This window comes from Microtus ochrogaster, unplaced genomic scaffold (genome assembly GCF_000317375.1).
Source record: "Microtus ochrogaster isolate Prairie Vole_2 unplaced genomic scaffold, MicOch1.0 UNK27, whole genome shotgun sequence".
Classification (NCBI taxonomy): Eukaryota; Metazoa; Chordata; class Mammalia; order Rodentia; family Cricetidae; genus Microtus; species Microtus ochrogaster.
Genome location: NW_004949125.1, coordinates 2,338,594 through 2,356,402, shown reverse-complemented (window position 1 = coordinate 2,356,402; position 17,809 = coordinate 2,338,594). Strand labels below are relative to the sequence as shown.

Sequence of the window (17,809 nt, the reverse complement as noted above, 5' to 3'; positions counted from 1 at the left end):
CATGTATTAACATATATTTACAGATATAAATAGATTTCAAAAAGGAGAGAGAAAGAGGGAAGTTGCGTGGGTGAGAATCTGGAGTCTGGCTTCCTTATCCAGTCTTTCTGAAACTCTTTCTGCCTCTCATTGCAGGTTTATGAATGACCGAGTCCCAGCGCACAAGAGGTACCAGCCCACAGAGTATGAACATGCAGCCAACTGTGCCACCCACGCTGTGAGTTGACTTATGGGGTACTGACATGGGGACCCTTCAGGGTAGGGGTGAAGAAGGCACTCTTCTCAATCTATTGTGTATATTATCTGTGTATATACGTAGGTGAGTGCAGGTGCTCACAGAGGCCAGCAGAGGGCGTCAGATCCCCTAGGGCGGTAGTTCGGCAAGTGTGAGCTGCTCAGTGTGGGTGCTGGGGCTGAACTCAGGTTCTCTAAAAGAGCTCGGAAAGCTGGACATAATCGTCCAGCACTTTAGTCTCAGTGCTCTGGAGGCAGAAGCAGGAGGATCTCTGTGAGTTCAAGGCCAGCCTCTACGTAGCAAGCTCCAGGACAGCCATGATGCAGGTGTGGAGAGCCGAGGACAATTTCAGGTGCCAGTTCCCACCTCCCACTTTGTTTGAGACGGTCTCTGTTGGACAGGTGTAGACCAGGCTAGCTGACCCGTGGGTTTCTGGGAATTCTGTCATCTGACTGTAGAAATGCTGGGATTGTGTAGAAATGCCAGGAATACAGACGTGTGGTACCATGTGACCCAAACCACAGGAACCCGGGTTCAGAGCAGCGAGGTGTTGAGGAGGAGGACCAGGAATGAGAAGATAAAGAGGATAGAATGCTGAGATCACCTCTCTCTCTCTCTCTCTCTCTCTCTCTCTCTCTCTCTCTCTCTCTCTCTTTTCTCCCGAGGCAGAGTTTCTCTGTGTAACAAGTCTGGCTTAGATCAGGCTGTCCTCAAACTCAGAGATCCCTTGCTTCTGCCTCTCGAGGTCTGGGATTAAAGATGTGCTCCATCACCATATCTTACATAGTATTTGCAGAAGGAAATGGGACAGAGTCAACAGAGACCTATCACACAATGGGGCAAAGTCAGCAGGGAGCTGATCAAGCAATATTGCACAAATGAGACACAAGGTATCTCAAGTAGTCCCAGACTGAGCACACAGTGGCCTTGGGATGATAAGAACAGCCCTTTCCGTGGGGGAAGAGTTAGATTCCCAGGATCTGAAATTGCAGCTCCCCCAAGACACGGCCCCGGGCCATTACTGACTCTGCCAAGTATGTTCATGGTTTTAGACTGGGAACTATGTCTCCGTATATCAGTGCCTCAGGGAAGTCTGGCTTTGGCCTGGCTCCCGACAACCGCATCTGGCTTTATTTGGGTTCTCAGGATCAGAACTCCAGTCCTCACACTTGATGGAAAGGGCCTTACCATTGAGTCACTCACCCCGTCCATGATGCACAAGTTTTAATTTGTAATCTTAATTTTATGTCTATGGGTGTTTTTCCCGATGTATGTCTGTTCCCGGTGTGCATGCGTGGTGTCCACAGAGGCCAGACGATGAGCTCAGACCCCCTAGAGCTGTAGTTACAGACAGCTGTGAACCACTATGTGGGTGCTGGGAATTGAACCTGGGTCCTCTGGAAAAACAGCCAGTGCTCTTAAGTACTAAGTTGTCTCTTCAGCCTCCAATAGATACAGTTTTTATGTCTTATGAATCAGTTAACATTTTTGAAAAATTAAAATGAACCCCATTTCACTTCTTTAGTGGTGCTGTTAGCCCACGGGCTTGGTGGGCACCATCTTGGTATTGGGTAGCATGATCTGGAAAAAAGGAGGGAGTCAGTGCAGAGATCTTGGGGCTTGGCACTCCCTTGGCATTGTTCAAAAGTCTGAGCCTGGCCAGCGAAGAGGGCTCAGTTAAATGCTTTCTACACAAGCACAGGGACCTGAGTTCAGTTCCCAAGGCCTACGTGGTGGAAGAGAACTGCCTATCTCTGATCTCCAATAGTGCACTCTTGCACGCACTCATACATGCGTGCACACACACACACACACACACACACACACACACACACACTAAAATGTTTCAAACAAACACGCAGAGTAAACAGTGCCTCAGGAAGGATGCCTGAGGTTGACCTTTGACCTTCACATACATGTGCAGGGAAGTGTAACTCAGCGCTGTATTAAGTCACGTAAAAAGCCTGCTGTGCCCCACATCACACGCTTCCCCCCTCCCACGCACAAAAGGGCTGGGCCTTGGATGTGGGGAAATGGCTCAGCAGCTGAGAACATTCGCTGCTCTCGCAGAGGACCTGAGTCTGTTTCGCAGCACCATTTCATGGGTGCCTCTTAAAATCATCTGGAGGTCCAGCTCCTGGGGATTCAGTGCCCTCTTCTGGCATCTACTGACTCCTGCACTCCCCCCACCTCCACCCCATACAAATACCCAAACTTAAAATTTAAATGCCTCTTTAGGAAATATATCTATTTTTTAAAAAGCCTGGCCCTGTTCTGTCTTCTCTCCCTCTAGTTCTGGATCATTCCCAGCATCCTCGGCAGCTCCAACCTCTACTTCCTGTCGGATGATGACTGGGAGACCATATCTGCTTGGATCTACGGCCTTGGCCTCTGCGGCCTCTTTGTGGTATCCACCATTTTTCACACCGTCTCCTGGAAGAAGAGCCATCTCAGGTACCCCCGTCCAACCCTCGGAAGGGCACATGGACATACATGGTATACACGCATAGTCAGAGGCGAGCGAGTATTCACATTAATGGGTGTTGGGAGGTACCCCTACACATGCCCCACAATGGCAGGCAGCCCGGACAGCTGTTGTTCTGGTCCCTCACAGCTGGAGAGACTGAGGCTGGAGGGGGGTGTCTACAGGGTGGGGTGGGAATCTCAACTCTGTCTCTCAGTCTCTCTCACTGGGGAAGGCAAGGCTGTCCCCACGTTTAACACCCGATTCTGTGTTACTCTCGGTACAGTTTGTGCGCCACTGTACCATAGGCAAGCCTGGCCAGGGCCTGGAGATTGAAAGAACACACACACACACACACACACACACACACACACACACACACACACACACACGAGACCTGGGTCATTCGAAAGGAGATTAGCCAAAAGCCGTTTATTCAATCTTGGGGAAATCCTTACTTACCTAGCTGCTGCACAAGGAATTCCCCCCAGGCAGGTGGAAAATTGCTACACCCAAGATGGAGTAAACAATGCCCTACAGCTAATCACCAGGCGGGACAGAGGGAGCACAGGAGCAAACAGAATGTTTTAGCTGGCTGACCAGAAACTGTCCTCAAGATGAACCCCAGGAGCAGGGGTACACCCATGGGCCCTACACCCACACAGTGAGGTGGGTGCTCCCATGCTTCCCTGCCACACAGGGGCTATGACCTGCCTCCTTCTCTATCTGCCCTAGGATGGTAGAACACTGCCTGCACATGATCGACAGGATGGTCATTTACTTCTTCATCGCGGCCTCCTACGCTCCTTGGTGAGTGCCAGCACCCACCCCCACCCCGCCCTGCTGGCTTCCTTTTTCCTGCTTGAATTTCTGCCTGCATTCTGGTGGGTAATTGGTGACCACACAGACAGAGGAGTAGGTGGGAAAGAAAACGTACTCGTCCTTTTTCTTGTGCCAAGAAATACCCACTTATTGCCAGCTTCTCGTGTATCCTTCAAGGGTTGCTGTAGGCAAAAAAGAGCAAGTGTGTACATCTGTGTATGCAAATACTTATGTATACATTAGCATGTATTAACATATATTTACAGATATAAATAGATGTCAATGACTGTATAGATGTATAGACACACTTGCACATATATGCAGATATGTATGTGTTTTTTGGTTGTTTTTTAATCATTATTTTTTTCATGATGGAGAGATAGAGAGGGAGAGAGAAATGGTCTCAGGTTACCTAGGCTAGCCTTGAACTCCCTATATAGCTGAAGCTGGCCTTGGATTCCTGATCCTTCTGCATCTGTTGGACTTGAGCATCTAAACACCGAGGAGGAGTCGCCCCCAGAGACCATCTCACACACCACAGCCGATGCAAAAGCATGAGGATTTTATTAATTCTGTCATGACAGGGTCCCCCAGCATTTGGGAAGCTGAGAGACCTCGAATAGCTGATACAGTCTACTTTTAAAGGGGTCACAGAAGCAAGGGGGATTGTTCTTTGACTATTCTGATTGGCTTATTCGAAAGGGCTATTACCAATAATTGACAAGCTGTTGCCAGATCAGATGAGGTAAGAGGTCATTTTGACCCCATTTCCCAGGGGACCGAACCAAAACATGCGTATATGGGTAATTGTTCAGGAACTGAGTACGTGCGAGTGTAGCTGTTAGGTCCTTGGTTCCCAGGGGAGGAGGGGAAGCACTATGGCACAGAGGCTGAGAGGATTCAGAACTGTCAAAAATGGCTTCAGGATTGTCTTAAAGTCTTACACATCCACTTTTACAATGCTGAGATCACAAGTGTGTAACACGGTGCCTGGCTTTTATGTGTGTATTGAAAGTATTACTTATTGCTAGATGTGGTGGTGCACACCTTTAGTCCCAGTACTTGGGAGGCAGAGGCAGGTGGGTCTCTGTGAGTTTGAAGTCAGCAGGGTTACATAGTGAGACCCTGTTTTTTTTTAAAAAAAAAAATACTCATTTTAAGATATGTTTATCTTTTTTTCCCCTGTGATGCTGGGAATCAAATCAGTTCTCTGTCACAGAGAAACCCTGCCTCTCTATTTCATACCTGTATTGTACATTATAAAGTGTTTATTTAGACAAGTGTGTGGCATGGACTTGCTACGCCAGACTTTCGGAGGCCGAGGTGGAGTTTGAGGTCAGCCCTGGCTGTATAGTGAGCCCCTGTCTCAAAACCAAAATAAAACCCAGAGCATCTATTTATAGTTTTGCCTTCAGCCTGTTTTTCTTTCGTGTGCACATATGAGCGTGTGTGTGGTGTGCATGTGTCTGTGAGTGTTTCATGTGTGGATTCAGGCATCATCCCCGCCTTCATTCTTCACCTTGCTAGGAGGCGGGATCAGGAGCTTGGATGACCACACTTCTTCCACACAGAAAGCAAAGAGCTACTGTGATGTGGGTGGAGCTTAGACTTTCTTTCACACGTGCTAAGTAAACATCTGTCTCCCACACCTCTGCTGAGATGGCGTCTTGCTACGTAGTGTTGGCAGGTCAGGAACAGTCTCCTTGAGCTGGGCTTCAGGACTAAGGATCTGGTGCCCTCTTCTGGCCTCCACTAGCATCTGCACTCACGTGCACCACTCCACACTACCCCATATTAATTTAAACAATTTTTAAGAGTTTTCTCCTCTAAGAAATTCATCCCAGAGAGGAGTTGAAGGATCTGCACCACCAGCGTCTTACTGGCTTTTCTAAGCCTCTTGGGAAGGGGCTCAGGTCTCTCTGCATCTATTTGGAATTTATCTTGGGTGCAGAGACTTTGATCTTGTTGCCTTGCCCCTACTTCAGGCTGTGATAAGGGAGAAAGCATTTATTCCAGCTGGTGACTCAGGAGTACAGCTCTGTATGGCAGGAATTGGGGAAAACTGGTGGAACTCATACTGGGGTCTCCCAACATCGGTGACCATAATTAAGGTCACCACGCACAGCCATCCCCAGAGGCCCTTCTAGGTGATTCTGAGAACTCATCAAGCTGACAGTTAGCACGAATCACCTCACTCACTATTCTTTTTAAAAATGTATTTTTATTTCATGTGCATTGGTGTTTTGCCCGTGTGACACACCTCACATGTCTGTTAGTGTATTGGATCCTGGGAACTGGAGTCACAGACAGCTGTGAGCCACCATGTAGGTGCTGGGAACTGAACTCAGATCCTCTGTAAGAGTAGACAGTGCTCATAACTCCGGCCCTGCTATTCCTATTGTGTTTATAAAGATTTATTAGTTCTTTATTATGAAAACATGCAAAAATAAACCCACATGCCAAAACTGGCCATATCCTAAGTCTGCACATCTCGATGACTTATACGGTTAGAGTAGCCATCTTGGAATGGAGGCTGTGGTGCTCCCCTTTGGAGTTTGCACTTTCATTATCAAATATATTCTGATGCACGTATCCGTCACCCAAAACAAAAAGCCCACGACCGGGTCAGAACCAGAAAAGCTATAGGCTCTCTCCTCTTTGCTAACCCGTCACCTGCACTCAGTGCCTTCTCACCCTCGTCTTCAGCCCTGTTCTCTTTTCAACACGCTATGCTAGACCCAAGTGTCCATTCGTTTACAGATATACACATATGATTGTACAGGTGTTTACTTATTTTAAATTATGTGTCTGTGTGAGATACTGTGTGTATGTGTACCACATACTCATGGTTACTTGTGGAGGCCAGAAGGAAGTGTCAGGTCCCTTGGAACTGGAGTTACAGGTGGCTAATGTGGGTGCTGGGAACTGAGCTTGGGTTCCCTGCAAGAGCAACAAATCTCAGTGTCTCTGTCCCCCCCCTCACCTCTGAAGATGGGTCTCACTATGTAGCCCTGGATGACTTGGAACTCACTATGCAGACCAGGCTGGATCCCATTTGTGTCTGCCTCCCCAGTGTTGGGACTAAAGGTGCGTGCCACCCATGCCCAGCAAATAGTCGTAACTCTCCAAACTCCAGCTTGCTGTTCTTGACTGACCTCACCGCCCCCCCCCACGTAGCTTCTGGGGATTCCCCATGTTTGTTTCATCTATCCTCCTATTTTTAAAATGACCATGAATAGGGCCTTTAAGATGACTTAGCCAGGAGCAGGGGCACAAGTCTTTAATTTCAGCGCCCAGGAGGCAGAGGCTGGTGGATCTCCGAGTTTGACGCTAGCCGGGTCTACCGAGTGAGTTCCAGGACAGCCAGGACTACACAGAAAGACCTTGTCTCAAACAAGGAAGCAAGCAAGCAAGCAAGCAAGCAAACAAACAAAAACTAAAACCCAAAATAGAGGATTTAGCAGATTGAAAGAAAAGGTGCCTACACACAGCCCTGACTTCTGTAGACAAACCTGAGTTCTCGCCCGGGAAGCCACATAGTAGAAAAGAACCAACCCTCAACCCTCTGACTGCCACACATACACTATGGCAAATGGGCACATGTGCGCGCGTGCGCGCGCGCGCGCGCGCACACACACACACACACACACACACACACACACACACAAAGTAAATGTTAAAAAATTAAAAACCTACAGATGTACTCAAAATATTATACAAACTCACAAGAGTTGGGCATGGTGTGCCGGGCGGTGGTGGCGCACGCCTTTAATCCCAGCACTTGGGAGGCAGAGGCAGGCGGATCTCTGTGAGTTCAAGACCAGCCTGGTCTATAAGAGCTAGTTCCAGGACAGGCTCCAAAACCACAGAGAAACCCTGTCTCAAAAAACCAAAAAACAAAACAAAACAAAAGAGTTGGGCATGGTGGTATGTATTAGGGTTCTTTAGAGAAACAGAACCAGTAGAAGTTATGTATATTATAAAAGGGGTGTACTCGTGTGTGTGTGTGTGTGTGTGTGTGTGTGTGTGTGTGTGTGGTGTGAACATGTGTACATACACTCATGTGAAGGACAGAGGTCATGTGAAGGTTAGGCATCTTTCTTGTTTGAACTCCACTTTACTTTTTGAGACTGAGCCACAGGGACCGTCCTGTCCCCACCTCCCTGTCTCTGGGGGATTATGTGTCCTCGTGCTTGAGTGACTAGCATTTTGCTGGCTCAGTCTTCGCAGCTGTGAGGTTTGCTTTGGTCTGGGTCTTTTGTCACGTGTTTAACTCAGACTGGCCTGGAACCGGCGACTCTCCTTCCTCAGTCTCCTGACTGCTGGGACGACAGGCGTGTGCCACGGTTTCAATTTTGACAATTCAGTTTGCACAGCATTCTGTCCCTCCGAGTGAGAGTCCTTGTCCTGCCTGGGCAGCCATTGGGGACTGGGCGGCTCTGGGGTCAGCTTCCTGTGATAGGCTGGCCATGGAGTGCTTGGCCTTGGTGGCCCCATCATGCTCTGCCCTTGGCTTTCTCTCTCCCAGGCTGAACCTCCGGGAGCTGGGCCCCTGGGCTTCCCACATGCGCTGGCTGGTCTGGATTATGGCCTCTGTTGGTACTATCTATGTCTTCTTCTTCCATGAACGGTAAGTCAGGGCTAGGGGATCTCAGTTTGAGGAGGTGTCCCTTAATTTTTCAGTACCACCTGCTCAGCAGCCTCAAGCAGGTGAAGCCCCAAGATGACCCCCAAAATGTGAGGACATGGCCTTGCCTGCATCCTAACCTGGCCACTGAGCCCTAGATCCTCCTGTCTCTCTCCACACCCAGAAATGAGGTTACAGATATGCGTGATCATGCCTGGCTTTTATGTTGGTGTGGGGCTTTGAACTCAGGTCCTCATGCTTGTACAGAAAGCCCTTTATCAATAAAGCCATCTCCCCAGGCCTTGAGTGCTCCCCCCGCCACCCGCTCTGCAAATATCATAGTAGGTGTTAGGAAGAGGGCTCTATTGGCGAAGTTCTTGTTGTTCAAACATGAAGTACTGAATTCGAACCCCACCCAGAACACACTCAGTAGCTGGGCACAGTGATGTGCCCATCATTCCACTGCTGAAGAGGCAGAGACAGGAGGATCCCTGGGACTTGCTGCTCAGCCAGTGCTGGGTCCTGCCTGACATATTTGTCCATGCTATGTGGTGGGGGAGAGTGTGGATTGAGAACGAGACAAGAGACAGCAGCTAGAGTCGGAGGGCATCCAGTGAATACTGTGGTCGGCCTCATTATTATTTCTCATAGCCCTATTTACCCTGATCCGTAAAGGAGGCAGAAGGCAAAAGACTTCTTCACCAAGATACAAAGAACAAACAAAGTAATTACCCTTTGTTTTTATTTTTTTCTAGACAGGGTTTCCCTGTGAACAGCTCTAGATGTCCTGGAACTAGCTCTTGTAGTCCAGGCTGGTTTCGAACTCACAGAGATTCTCTGCCTCCAGAGAGCTGGGATTAAAGGTGTGCCACCACCACCTGGCTAGTAATTACCATCTTAATACTCAAAACATCAAGTAGAGCCGGGCGGTGGTGGTGCACGCCTGTAATCCCAGCACTCGGGAGGCAGAGGCAGGCGGATCTCTGTGAGTTCGAGGCCAGCCTGGTCTACCAAGGGAGTTCCAGGACAGGCTCCAAAGCTACAGAGAAACCCTGTCTCGAAAAACCAAAAAAAAAAAAAAAAACATCAAGTAACCATACACCCTAGGTCAAACTTCCTGTAGTAGCCACACCTTAGGTCAAACATTCCGTCACACAACCTTGAAGGAGCTAGAACAGGTCTGAGCTCTCTGACCTTTAGTCAAGGTGGAGCAGATCCACTTCTGTGGGCTCCCATAAGCCAGCTTACTCTACTTGGCAAGGTCCATGTCAGTGAGAGACCCTTTCTTAAGGTGGACAGCACCTCAGGAATGACCCTTGAGGCTACTCTCTGACTTCCATACATATGTGCTCATGCTTCACACATATCTGCCCACACATGAGCACACACATCAAAAAATTTTCAGTCATGTGTGTCTGTGTGCATGTGTATGTATGCATGTGTGTAGTTGCCCAAGGAGGCCAGAAGAGGGCATCAGATCCCCTAGAGCTGGAGTTGTAGGTGGTTGTGAGCTGCCCATTGTGGGTGCTGGGATTTGAACTATATGTGCTCTTACCTGCTGAGCCATCCATCAGCACACTATCCTATCCAGATTTGTTCTTATGACATCATAGGTTACTTGACCCTCTCAGTGAACTAGATCACCAGTCACCTGCCTTCCCTACATTGTATTATCAGATAATGGGGAAAGGCTTTAAGAGGTCATGTACCCTGACACCTTTTCTTCTGCTATGGGACTGGACTGACAGTCATTAAGTGGGGGAGGAGAGAGAAACCAGGGAAGCAACAGAAAATAACGAAGTCCTGCAACTGCAGAGACCACGGGGCTCCAGGAGACAAACAATTCAGATTGGCATAGGGTTCAGTTCATCTAGCAATCAGCACAACTGAGAATGACTGTTTGGGTCCTGTGGGAGAAGATGCTGGGATTAATTAGTAATGTCTGCCGTAGGCCACATATTGACAGTACCCATGTGCTTGCTATGTTTAAATTTGCAACCCATGTTCTACCTACAGTGTATACTGTTGAAGCTCAGGAATAGGCTCTGAGAAAAAAAGGGTCATGTCATATGATTTGTCCAAGGTCACATGACTTCCATTACCTGCTAATGTTGCTGGGCAGAATATGAGCCGTGGAGTTCCACACAGAGAAAATCTCCTCTTCTCGCTGTGCTGGTCTTCAACATCAGAAAGTGGGGTGCCCTGTCCTCCTTGGAAGCTTGTCCTGAGATCACATGATCTGTCTCCCCAGGTACAAGCTTGTGGAGCTGCTCTGCTATGTGGTGATGGGCTTTTTCCCCGCCCTTGTCATCCTCTCCATGGTAAGTCCCACTTGCCCAGCAGGAGGACTCCGATCACATGTGTGAGCTGAACCTGCCTCTCGAGACTGTCAATCAAGCCCCCTCCTCTGGCAGCAGGGGAAACAGGCTGAGTAGGTCTGTGTGCTTGCCTGATAGGACAGAGAACATGGAGAGCTCCCCTGGGAGCTGCAGCATATCTTGTGCCTAATTCCGAGGTTAGGTCTCCATATACCATGGAGGTGACTAGACAGCTCAGGCAAGTCACTGACCATGGTGCCCTGGACACGGTGCCTACTAAGAAACACTGGATGTCTCGACTGCTGTGTGGTTAATATTCAGTGGCAATACTCTTAAGGACTGGGGAAAACGTTATTGTGTGTGTGTATGTGTGTGTGTGTGTGATGCCTTAGAGGTAGTCACAATACCACTCAAAATGCTTTAGATTAATTTTTTGTTGCTATGGCCCAAAGCAACTTAGAGGGCCGGATGGAGAGATGGTTCAGTGGTTAAGAGCACTTGTTGCTCTTTCAGAGCACCTGAGTTTGATTCCTAGCACTTACATCAGGTGGCTTACAAGCACTTTTAACTCCAGGTGATCTGCCGCCCTCTTCTGGCCTCCAAGGGCACTGCACACAAATGGTGCATATACTCCCCTCCCATATACATATATATAAAACTAAAAATGAAATGATTTTATTTATTTATTTATTTATTATTAGTAGTAGTAGTAGTAGTAGTATTTTTGGTTTTTCGAGACAGGGTTTCTCTGTGGTTTTGGAGCCTGTCCTGGAACTAGCTCTTGGAGACCAGCCTGTTCTCAAACTCACAGAGATCCGCCTGCTTCTGCCTCCCAAGTGCTGGGATTAAAGGCATGCACCACCACCGCCCAGCTATGAAATGATTTTTAAATAGCAGTTTATAAAAGAAAGAGTTAATTTGGATCACAATTCCAGGTTACAGCCCATCATTGAGGGGAAGCCAAGGTAGGAACTTGAAGCAACTCATGACATCCACAATCAAGAGCAAAGAGAAATTAATGCGTGGCTAGTGTTCAGCTTACTGCCTCTACTGTCATATGGTTCAGGACTCAAATCCAGAGAATGGCACTGCCCATTCTTAGGCTGAGGCTTCACACATCAGTTAGGACAATCAGGACAACCTCCCACGGACATACCCACCAAACAACCTGATCTAGACGTTTCCTTGCGACTCTCCTCTCAGGTAATTCTAGATTGTGTTAAAATTAAGCACCACACAGGAGCTTTAATCTCTAAGAGACGTTTTCTTTTTTTGAGAGAGGGTCTCTGATAGCCCAGGCTAGTATCAAACTCATTTATGTAGAGTAGGTTTGCAGGCAGGTGCCACTTGCCCAGTCTCCAAGAGACTTTGTTTTGTGGCCGTTCAAGTTGTAGAAAGACAAGGATAGTGGAACCCGACTGACCTAAAGATGAGTAGGTCCTGTGTGCCAGTACAGATGAAGGGCATGAGTGTGGCTTCCAGCATCACCTTTGGCAGCTCACAAACACCTGTAATTCCAGCTCAGGGGATCTAGTGCCCTCTGCTGGCCTCCTTGGGTGCCCATATACACATGACATACACACACAAATAAATACACAATTTTTTCTGATGAGCTCCAGGCTAGTGAGAGACTCTCTCTCATAAAACAAGGTGAATGGTCGGGTGCTGGTGGTACATGTCTTTACTTGAGAGGCAGAGGCTGGCAGATCTCTGAGTTTGAGACTAGCCTTGTCTACAGAGTGAGTTCCAGGACAGCTAGGGCTACGCAGAGAAGCCCTGTCCCCCAAAACCAACCAAACCAAATCAAAACAAAGCAAACCAAAACCCAAGGGGAATGAATGGTGTCCTGAGGAGAAATGCCAGAGGCGGATTTCCGTTCTCAATATGTGTGCATACATATTACAGAGAGAGAGAGAGAGAGAGAGAGAGAGAGAGAGAGAGAGAAGGAGGGAGGGAGAGAGAGAGAGCATACATCTCCCCCCGACACACACACAGAGAATCCCCTTTCTCCTCTATTGCTAAAACTCCTCCCCCCTGAGAAGATGTACACAATGTCTACCCCTTCTTGGGTCCACCAGAGTCTGCTCTAGCTTACCTGCAGGGCAGTGTGTGAGGGGTTATGGGAAGGAGCATGGATGACTTGGAAGCAGCCACACTGGAAGGTTTGCATCACCATGCTTGATGACTCCCCGTGGCTATGGAGATGGAGTCCCCTCCCATAACCCCCTTGCATATCTTCCAGTCCTTCTCAAGAACCTCAAGGCCATGTCCAATTATGGATAAATTGGGAGGGATGGCTAGATACTCAGATGAAGCTACCATGACCCTCCCTGCCCCATCTTTCCAAGAGGGGGGTATCAGCATTCAACAAGCCCAGCTGTGATGATCTTGGTGAGCAGGTCCAGCTAAAACTCCTGGAGATGGCAGCAATTTGGCTTGGAGGACAGCTCTGTGAAACATCCTCCATCCAGGTCATGACATCCCCTTCTGTCTGTCTGTGGACTTGGCTACTTTGGGACAGTCACGTTTTGTGGTAGTTGTCCTTTCGTGCCTAGCTTATTTCACTTAGCATTGTCTCCTTGGAGCTCCTCCGCACGGTGGCTTGTGTCACAATGGTCATCTTGTCTTTAAGGCAATGTAACAAGTAACATTCCATGGTATGGGTATACTAACCGACTCTGTGTGTGTGCGTGAGTGTGTGTATGTATGCATGCATGTGTGCGTATGTGCGTGTGTGTATACTAACTGACTCTGTGTGTGTGCTTGTATGCGTGAGTGTGTGCGTGTGTGCATGCATGTGCGTGTGTATATACTGTCTGTGTGTGTGCGTGCATGTGTGCATGCATGTGCACATGTGTGTATACTGACTTTGTGTGCGTGTGTGTGCGTGTGCGTGCGTGTGTGCATGTGTGCAGCGATGGGGACTGAACCCAGGACATTGCACATTCTAGGCCAGTACTTTACTACTCAGCTGCATTTCCAGCCCTCTTTCCCCCTCCCCCGGGGTCTCAGTATTTAGCTTGTATGTTCTCCTTGAACTTGCTATGCCGCCCTATAAAAGCAACCTTTTTAAGATTTTGGGTTTGCACTGTAGAGGCAGAACCTTGGATTTCTAATCCTGCTACGTTTGCCTTCTTCCAAGTGAAAGGCCTCTGAGGTTTGAGTTCGCTATCATCAATTGCAGACTTTGCAAGTTAATATGGAAAATTTGATGCCACAATATTGAGACTTCCTAGGGGACTCCGGGCTTGTTCGCCACTTGTATGTCTTTCCATGTGGGTAGCAGGGAATGATGAAGTCTCCCTCTGACTTGTGTCTAATCCTTTTCTTCCAACAGCCCAACACCGAGGGCATCTGGGAGCTGATGACAGGAGGGGTCTTCTACTGCTTGGGCATGGTCTTCTTCAAGAGTGACGGGAGGATTCCCTTTGCTCATGCCATCTGGCACCTCTTTGTGGCATTTGGTGCTGGTACTCACTACTATGCCATCTGGAGGTACCTCTACTTGCCCAGCACACTGCAGACCAAGGTGTCCAAATGAGGTGACCCAGATTCCATGGGTCATTTAGATTTTGGAATCAAAGCATCATGGAAAGTGAACTGTGAACTCTAACCTAGAGCATAGTGCCAAGCTCTGCCTGCCTTTTCCTGGATGGAATTTTTTTAAGGGTCTAAGGTCTCTTTCAGTGACAGCTGTACCACCTTTTGAGTCTCCAGCAAGGAAGAAAACATTTAGCCATCTCCATGGAGAAGAAATTAATTCAGTACTGTGTTTCTACTTTAGACAAATGATTTTTTAAAATATAACCAATATTAACATCTTCAGAAAAGGGCAAAATAGGGAATGACCCTCCAAGAGGTAATTTTTAAGGTCCTGAGCACCTTCCTTTTTGATGCAGGGGAAAGTCACCTAGCATTAGATGACAGATGGGGAATATCCCTGACCATTGCAGGCATCATCAATCAATTGCAGCATTTACATAGTGATAGAATTCAATATAGTGCCCCAAGCAGACATTACTAATTGATTCTGTGTTCATGATGGAACCTCTTGGCTGGCCTGGTGTGTTAAGAAACAAGATCACAGCAGAGTCATTAGAAGTCACTATATGGAGGAACATGTTTATCTCTGGACACCATACCTTCTCCCCCCCCCCGCCCCCGTCCACCTTCAAGGAAGTTCTTTGTGTGGGATGTTTGGAGGCAGTACGGGGAAACCAAGGCATCCATTCCCAACAGCTGCTCACACTCTGCTCCACTATGGCTGGTCCTTGGTTCTGGAGGTGCTGAGGGCTGGGATGAGGATGCTGCTACTTGGCCATTTCTTCTCATCTCACAGAATCAAGAGAAACCATGAAGCTGAGCTCACCAGAGGGCTTTTCTTGGTGTCCAGAGACGTCTCTCAGAGGCCCTCTGTTGGGCCCTCGGGCAGGGTCTTCGTCTACCAGAATGAATGGAACGTTTGCATCCCCAACCTCTGAAGTGGCATGAAGAACATGGCTACCAGGGGCCTCTCCTCAGCCACCTCTACTCCTGGGCTAGCCTTGTCACAAGATGCCACCTGGACACTGGCGGAGTGCCGGAGCTGCGGGTCTAGCTCCTGACCTGAACTGACACCTCAGACTCTCTGGAAGAGGCTACTAGAAATCCAGGGTCCTGTTCAATGACTGCCAGCCAGATGGATGTGGGCGAGGGTGGGCCAAGACAGGGTGCCTTATACTTTGTTCTAGCACATTCTAAGGTATTTCAGGGCTTCGGCACCTGGAATCCCATATGTCAAAGCCAGTATTAAATCAAGTTTATGCATTCTTCAGAAAGATGGTTTTGAAGCCAGTGAGCTTTAGAATTGATTTTGTCTAGCCTGGCCTGCCTGTGCATATGAATGCTGTTTGCATGTGTGAAAGTGTGTGTGTGTGTGTGTGTATGCGTGTATGAAAGTGTGTGTATGCATATATGAAAACGTGTGTGCATTTGAAAGTGTGTGTGTGCATGTATGAAAGTGTGTGTGCGTGTGTGTGTATGTGTGTGTGTGTGTGTGTGAGAGAGAGAGAGAGAGAGAGAGAGAGAGAGAGAGAGAGAGAGAGAGAGAGAACTGACAAAACAGACAGGGCTTCAGCCCCTGGAAACCGTCTTGGATACCTCTGTTCCATGGCTCGCTCCCATGTTTCCCCCAACTGGGGATCAAGGTTCAGAGAAGAGGACCACGCTGGAGAGAGCTGACTGCAGCTTGGGACCGGGACCCTCACAACTGACCTTCCTCTGGGTCTGAGGCTGTGGGGGCAGGGCTTGGGCATCCCACCACTGTGGGAACTCCCCAGGTGTGACCCTGTTCAGACGAAGAAAATCGTCTGTCACTAGGATGCTAATGAGGACCAAGGAGACTCCTAGGAACAGTGATGGATGCCTAGGACACTGACTTGGCACTTCAAAGTGACCACATGGCCCCTGCTGAGCTCTTGAGCTGAACAGCTGCTTCATCCCCTGTGCCCTGGGGCTGAACATTTGATTTGAATTAGCCCCAGGCAGCGACCCCACATGCTGTCTCTCTCCCAACCAACTCCTACACATCCTTCAAAGCCAAAATACACATTGAGGAGCTTGTAGATCTTGTGTGACTCTGGGGATACCCTCTGCACCCCTCATACCCTGTGCTAATCTGGACCACAGCTCAGAGCCCTGTCTGTCACTCTGGTACTTAAGTTGCTCCTGGAGTGCAGGGCTGGCTTGCTAGGCTTGTCATCAGACCTGGCCTTCCCCATCGGTAAGGGTTTATGTCAGTTCCCTGCTCTCTGTGGCAGGTGTCCCCAGCTATTAAAAAAGTAAGTAAGACAGCACCTTCTAGGGGGCTGGAAAGATGGCTCAGCAGTTAAGAGCACTGCCTGCTCTTCAGAGGATTTGGGTTTGTTGCAAGGAGAGGCTGCTTGTTCGTCCTGGCCGCCTGGCTAACTTAGCCCCGAAATAACCACTCAGAAACTGCATTAATTAAATCACTGCTTGGCCCATTACCTCTAACTTCTTATTGGCTAACTCTTATATTAATTTAGCCTATTTCTATTAATCTGTATATTGCCACGTGGCAGTGGCTTACCGGGTAAAATTTCCAGCGTCTATCTCCAGTGGATCCATGGCGTCTCTCCGATTCTTTCCTTCTCCCTGCATTCTGTTCTGTCTTCCTCGCCTACCTAAGTTCTCCCCTATCAACAGGCCAAGGTAGCTTCTTTATTCATTAACCAAGAAAAGCAATACACAGAGGGGACTCCCACACCATGGGTTTGATTCCCAGCACCCACGTGGAAGTTTACAACCATCTCTAATTCCTGTGCCAGGGGATCTGAGGCCCTCTTCTGGCCTCTGCAGGTACCAGGCGTTCATGTGATGCATAAACATGCATGTAGGCGAAACACCCACACATCTAAAGATAAATAAATAAATAGGCTGTGTGAAGAAAGGAATAGAATAATAGATATCTATTATAGCTATTATAATAAGGGCTGGCGAGATGGCTCAGAAGGTAAAGGTGCTTGCTGCTAAGCCTGATGACCTGAGTTCAGTTCCTCGGGCCCATAGTAGGAGAGACTGGACTTCTGTAAGATGTCCTGTTTTACACACACACACACACACACACACACACACACACACACAGTAATTTAAAATGCACCACCAGCCATGTCCTAATTAATTATGCTAATGTTCGCCTAGAATATGAACTCTGATAAAGACAACGCCTGTACTGGAGGTCCAGTCCAAGGAATAAATCACTGATGGTGACATTTTAACTGTTGGTAACACTTGGGAGCATCCAAATCAAAGGGGCCTTGGTCACTCCTCCTCCCATTGCTCCAATTCAAGACACACTGCCCACCATCTCGCATCATTCAGGAAAGAGGGTCTCCCAGGATCCCACTCCACTCCAGCCCTGACTCCAGATGTCACCGGCTATCACTGGAGCAGCAGAGCAGGAAAAGATATTCCCATGGGTCAGTGCCTCCAGTTCTGCCAAAGATCACCCTGGGTGATGTGCCAGGAGTGTGGGGGCAGAGAGCATGCTGGAAATGAAGGTGGCAGCACTCTGCTGTCGTCATGCCCCCAAAGAGCCATGGAGACAGCAACATGGCTCCCAGCTGTGCACAGCTGGGAGAGCTTCCTTGGAGGGCTTGGTACAAACCAGGGCTGGGGGAGTTGAATCAGTCTTAGGCTGGAGCTAGAATGGAAGTGTGAGCAGGCCTGGGGGACTCTTGTGGGGAAACATAGGAAGGGAGCCCTGGGTGATGGAGAGAGGAAACAGTGCTGGGAACTGCAAGCAGCCCTGGGCCTCATTGTCTAGAGCTGTCTTGGCTGCGGCT

At 48.5% G+C, this 17,809-nt stretch overlaps 1 protein-coding gene across 2 annotated transcripts in view; it reads left to right on the top strand.

Moving 5' to 3' along the window:
* The window catches only part of Mmd2 (monocyte to macrophage differentiation associated 2), a 50,633-nt gene extending 35,354 nt beyond the window's left edge, over positions 1–15,279 (top strand). Inside the window, exons 2-7 of one of the 2 annotated variants that reach the window (XM_026789730.1) lie at positions 136–217; positions 2,529–2,689; positions 3,435–3,509; positions 8,050–8,151; positions 10,400–10,469; positions 13,804–15,279. In XM_026789730.1, the coding sequence (XP_026645531.1) occupies positions 136–217; positions 2,529–2,689; positions 3,435–3,509; positions 8,050–8,151; positions 10,400–10,469; positions 13,804–14,007 (694 nt within the window). In that variant the 3' untranslated portion in view covers positions 14,008–15,279. The remainder of the gene's footprint in view (positions 1–135; positions 218–2,528; positions 2,690–3,434; positions 3,510–8,049; positions 8,152–10,399; positions 10,470–13,803) is intronic. The other variant, XM_005367994.2, reaches the window with a different exon arrangement.
* Positions 15,280–17,809: the final 2,530 nt, after the last annotated feature.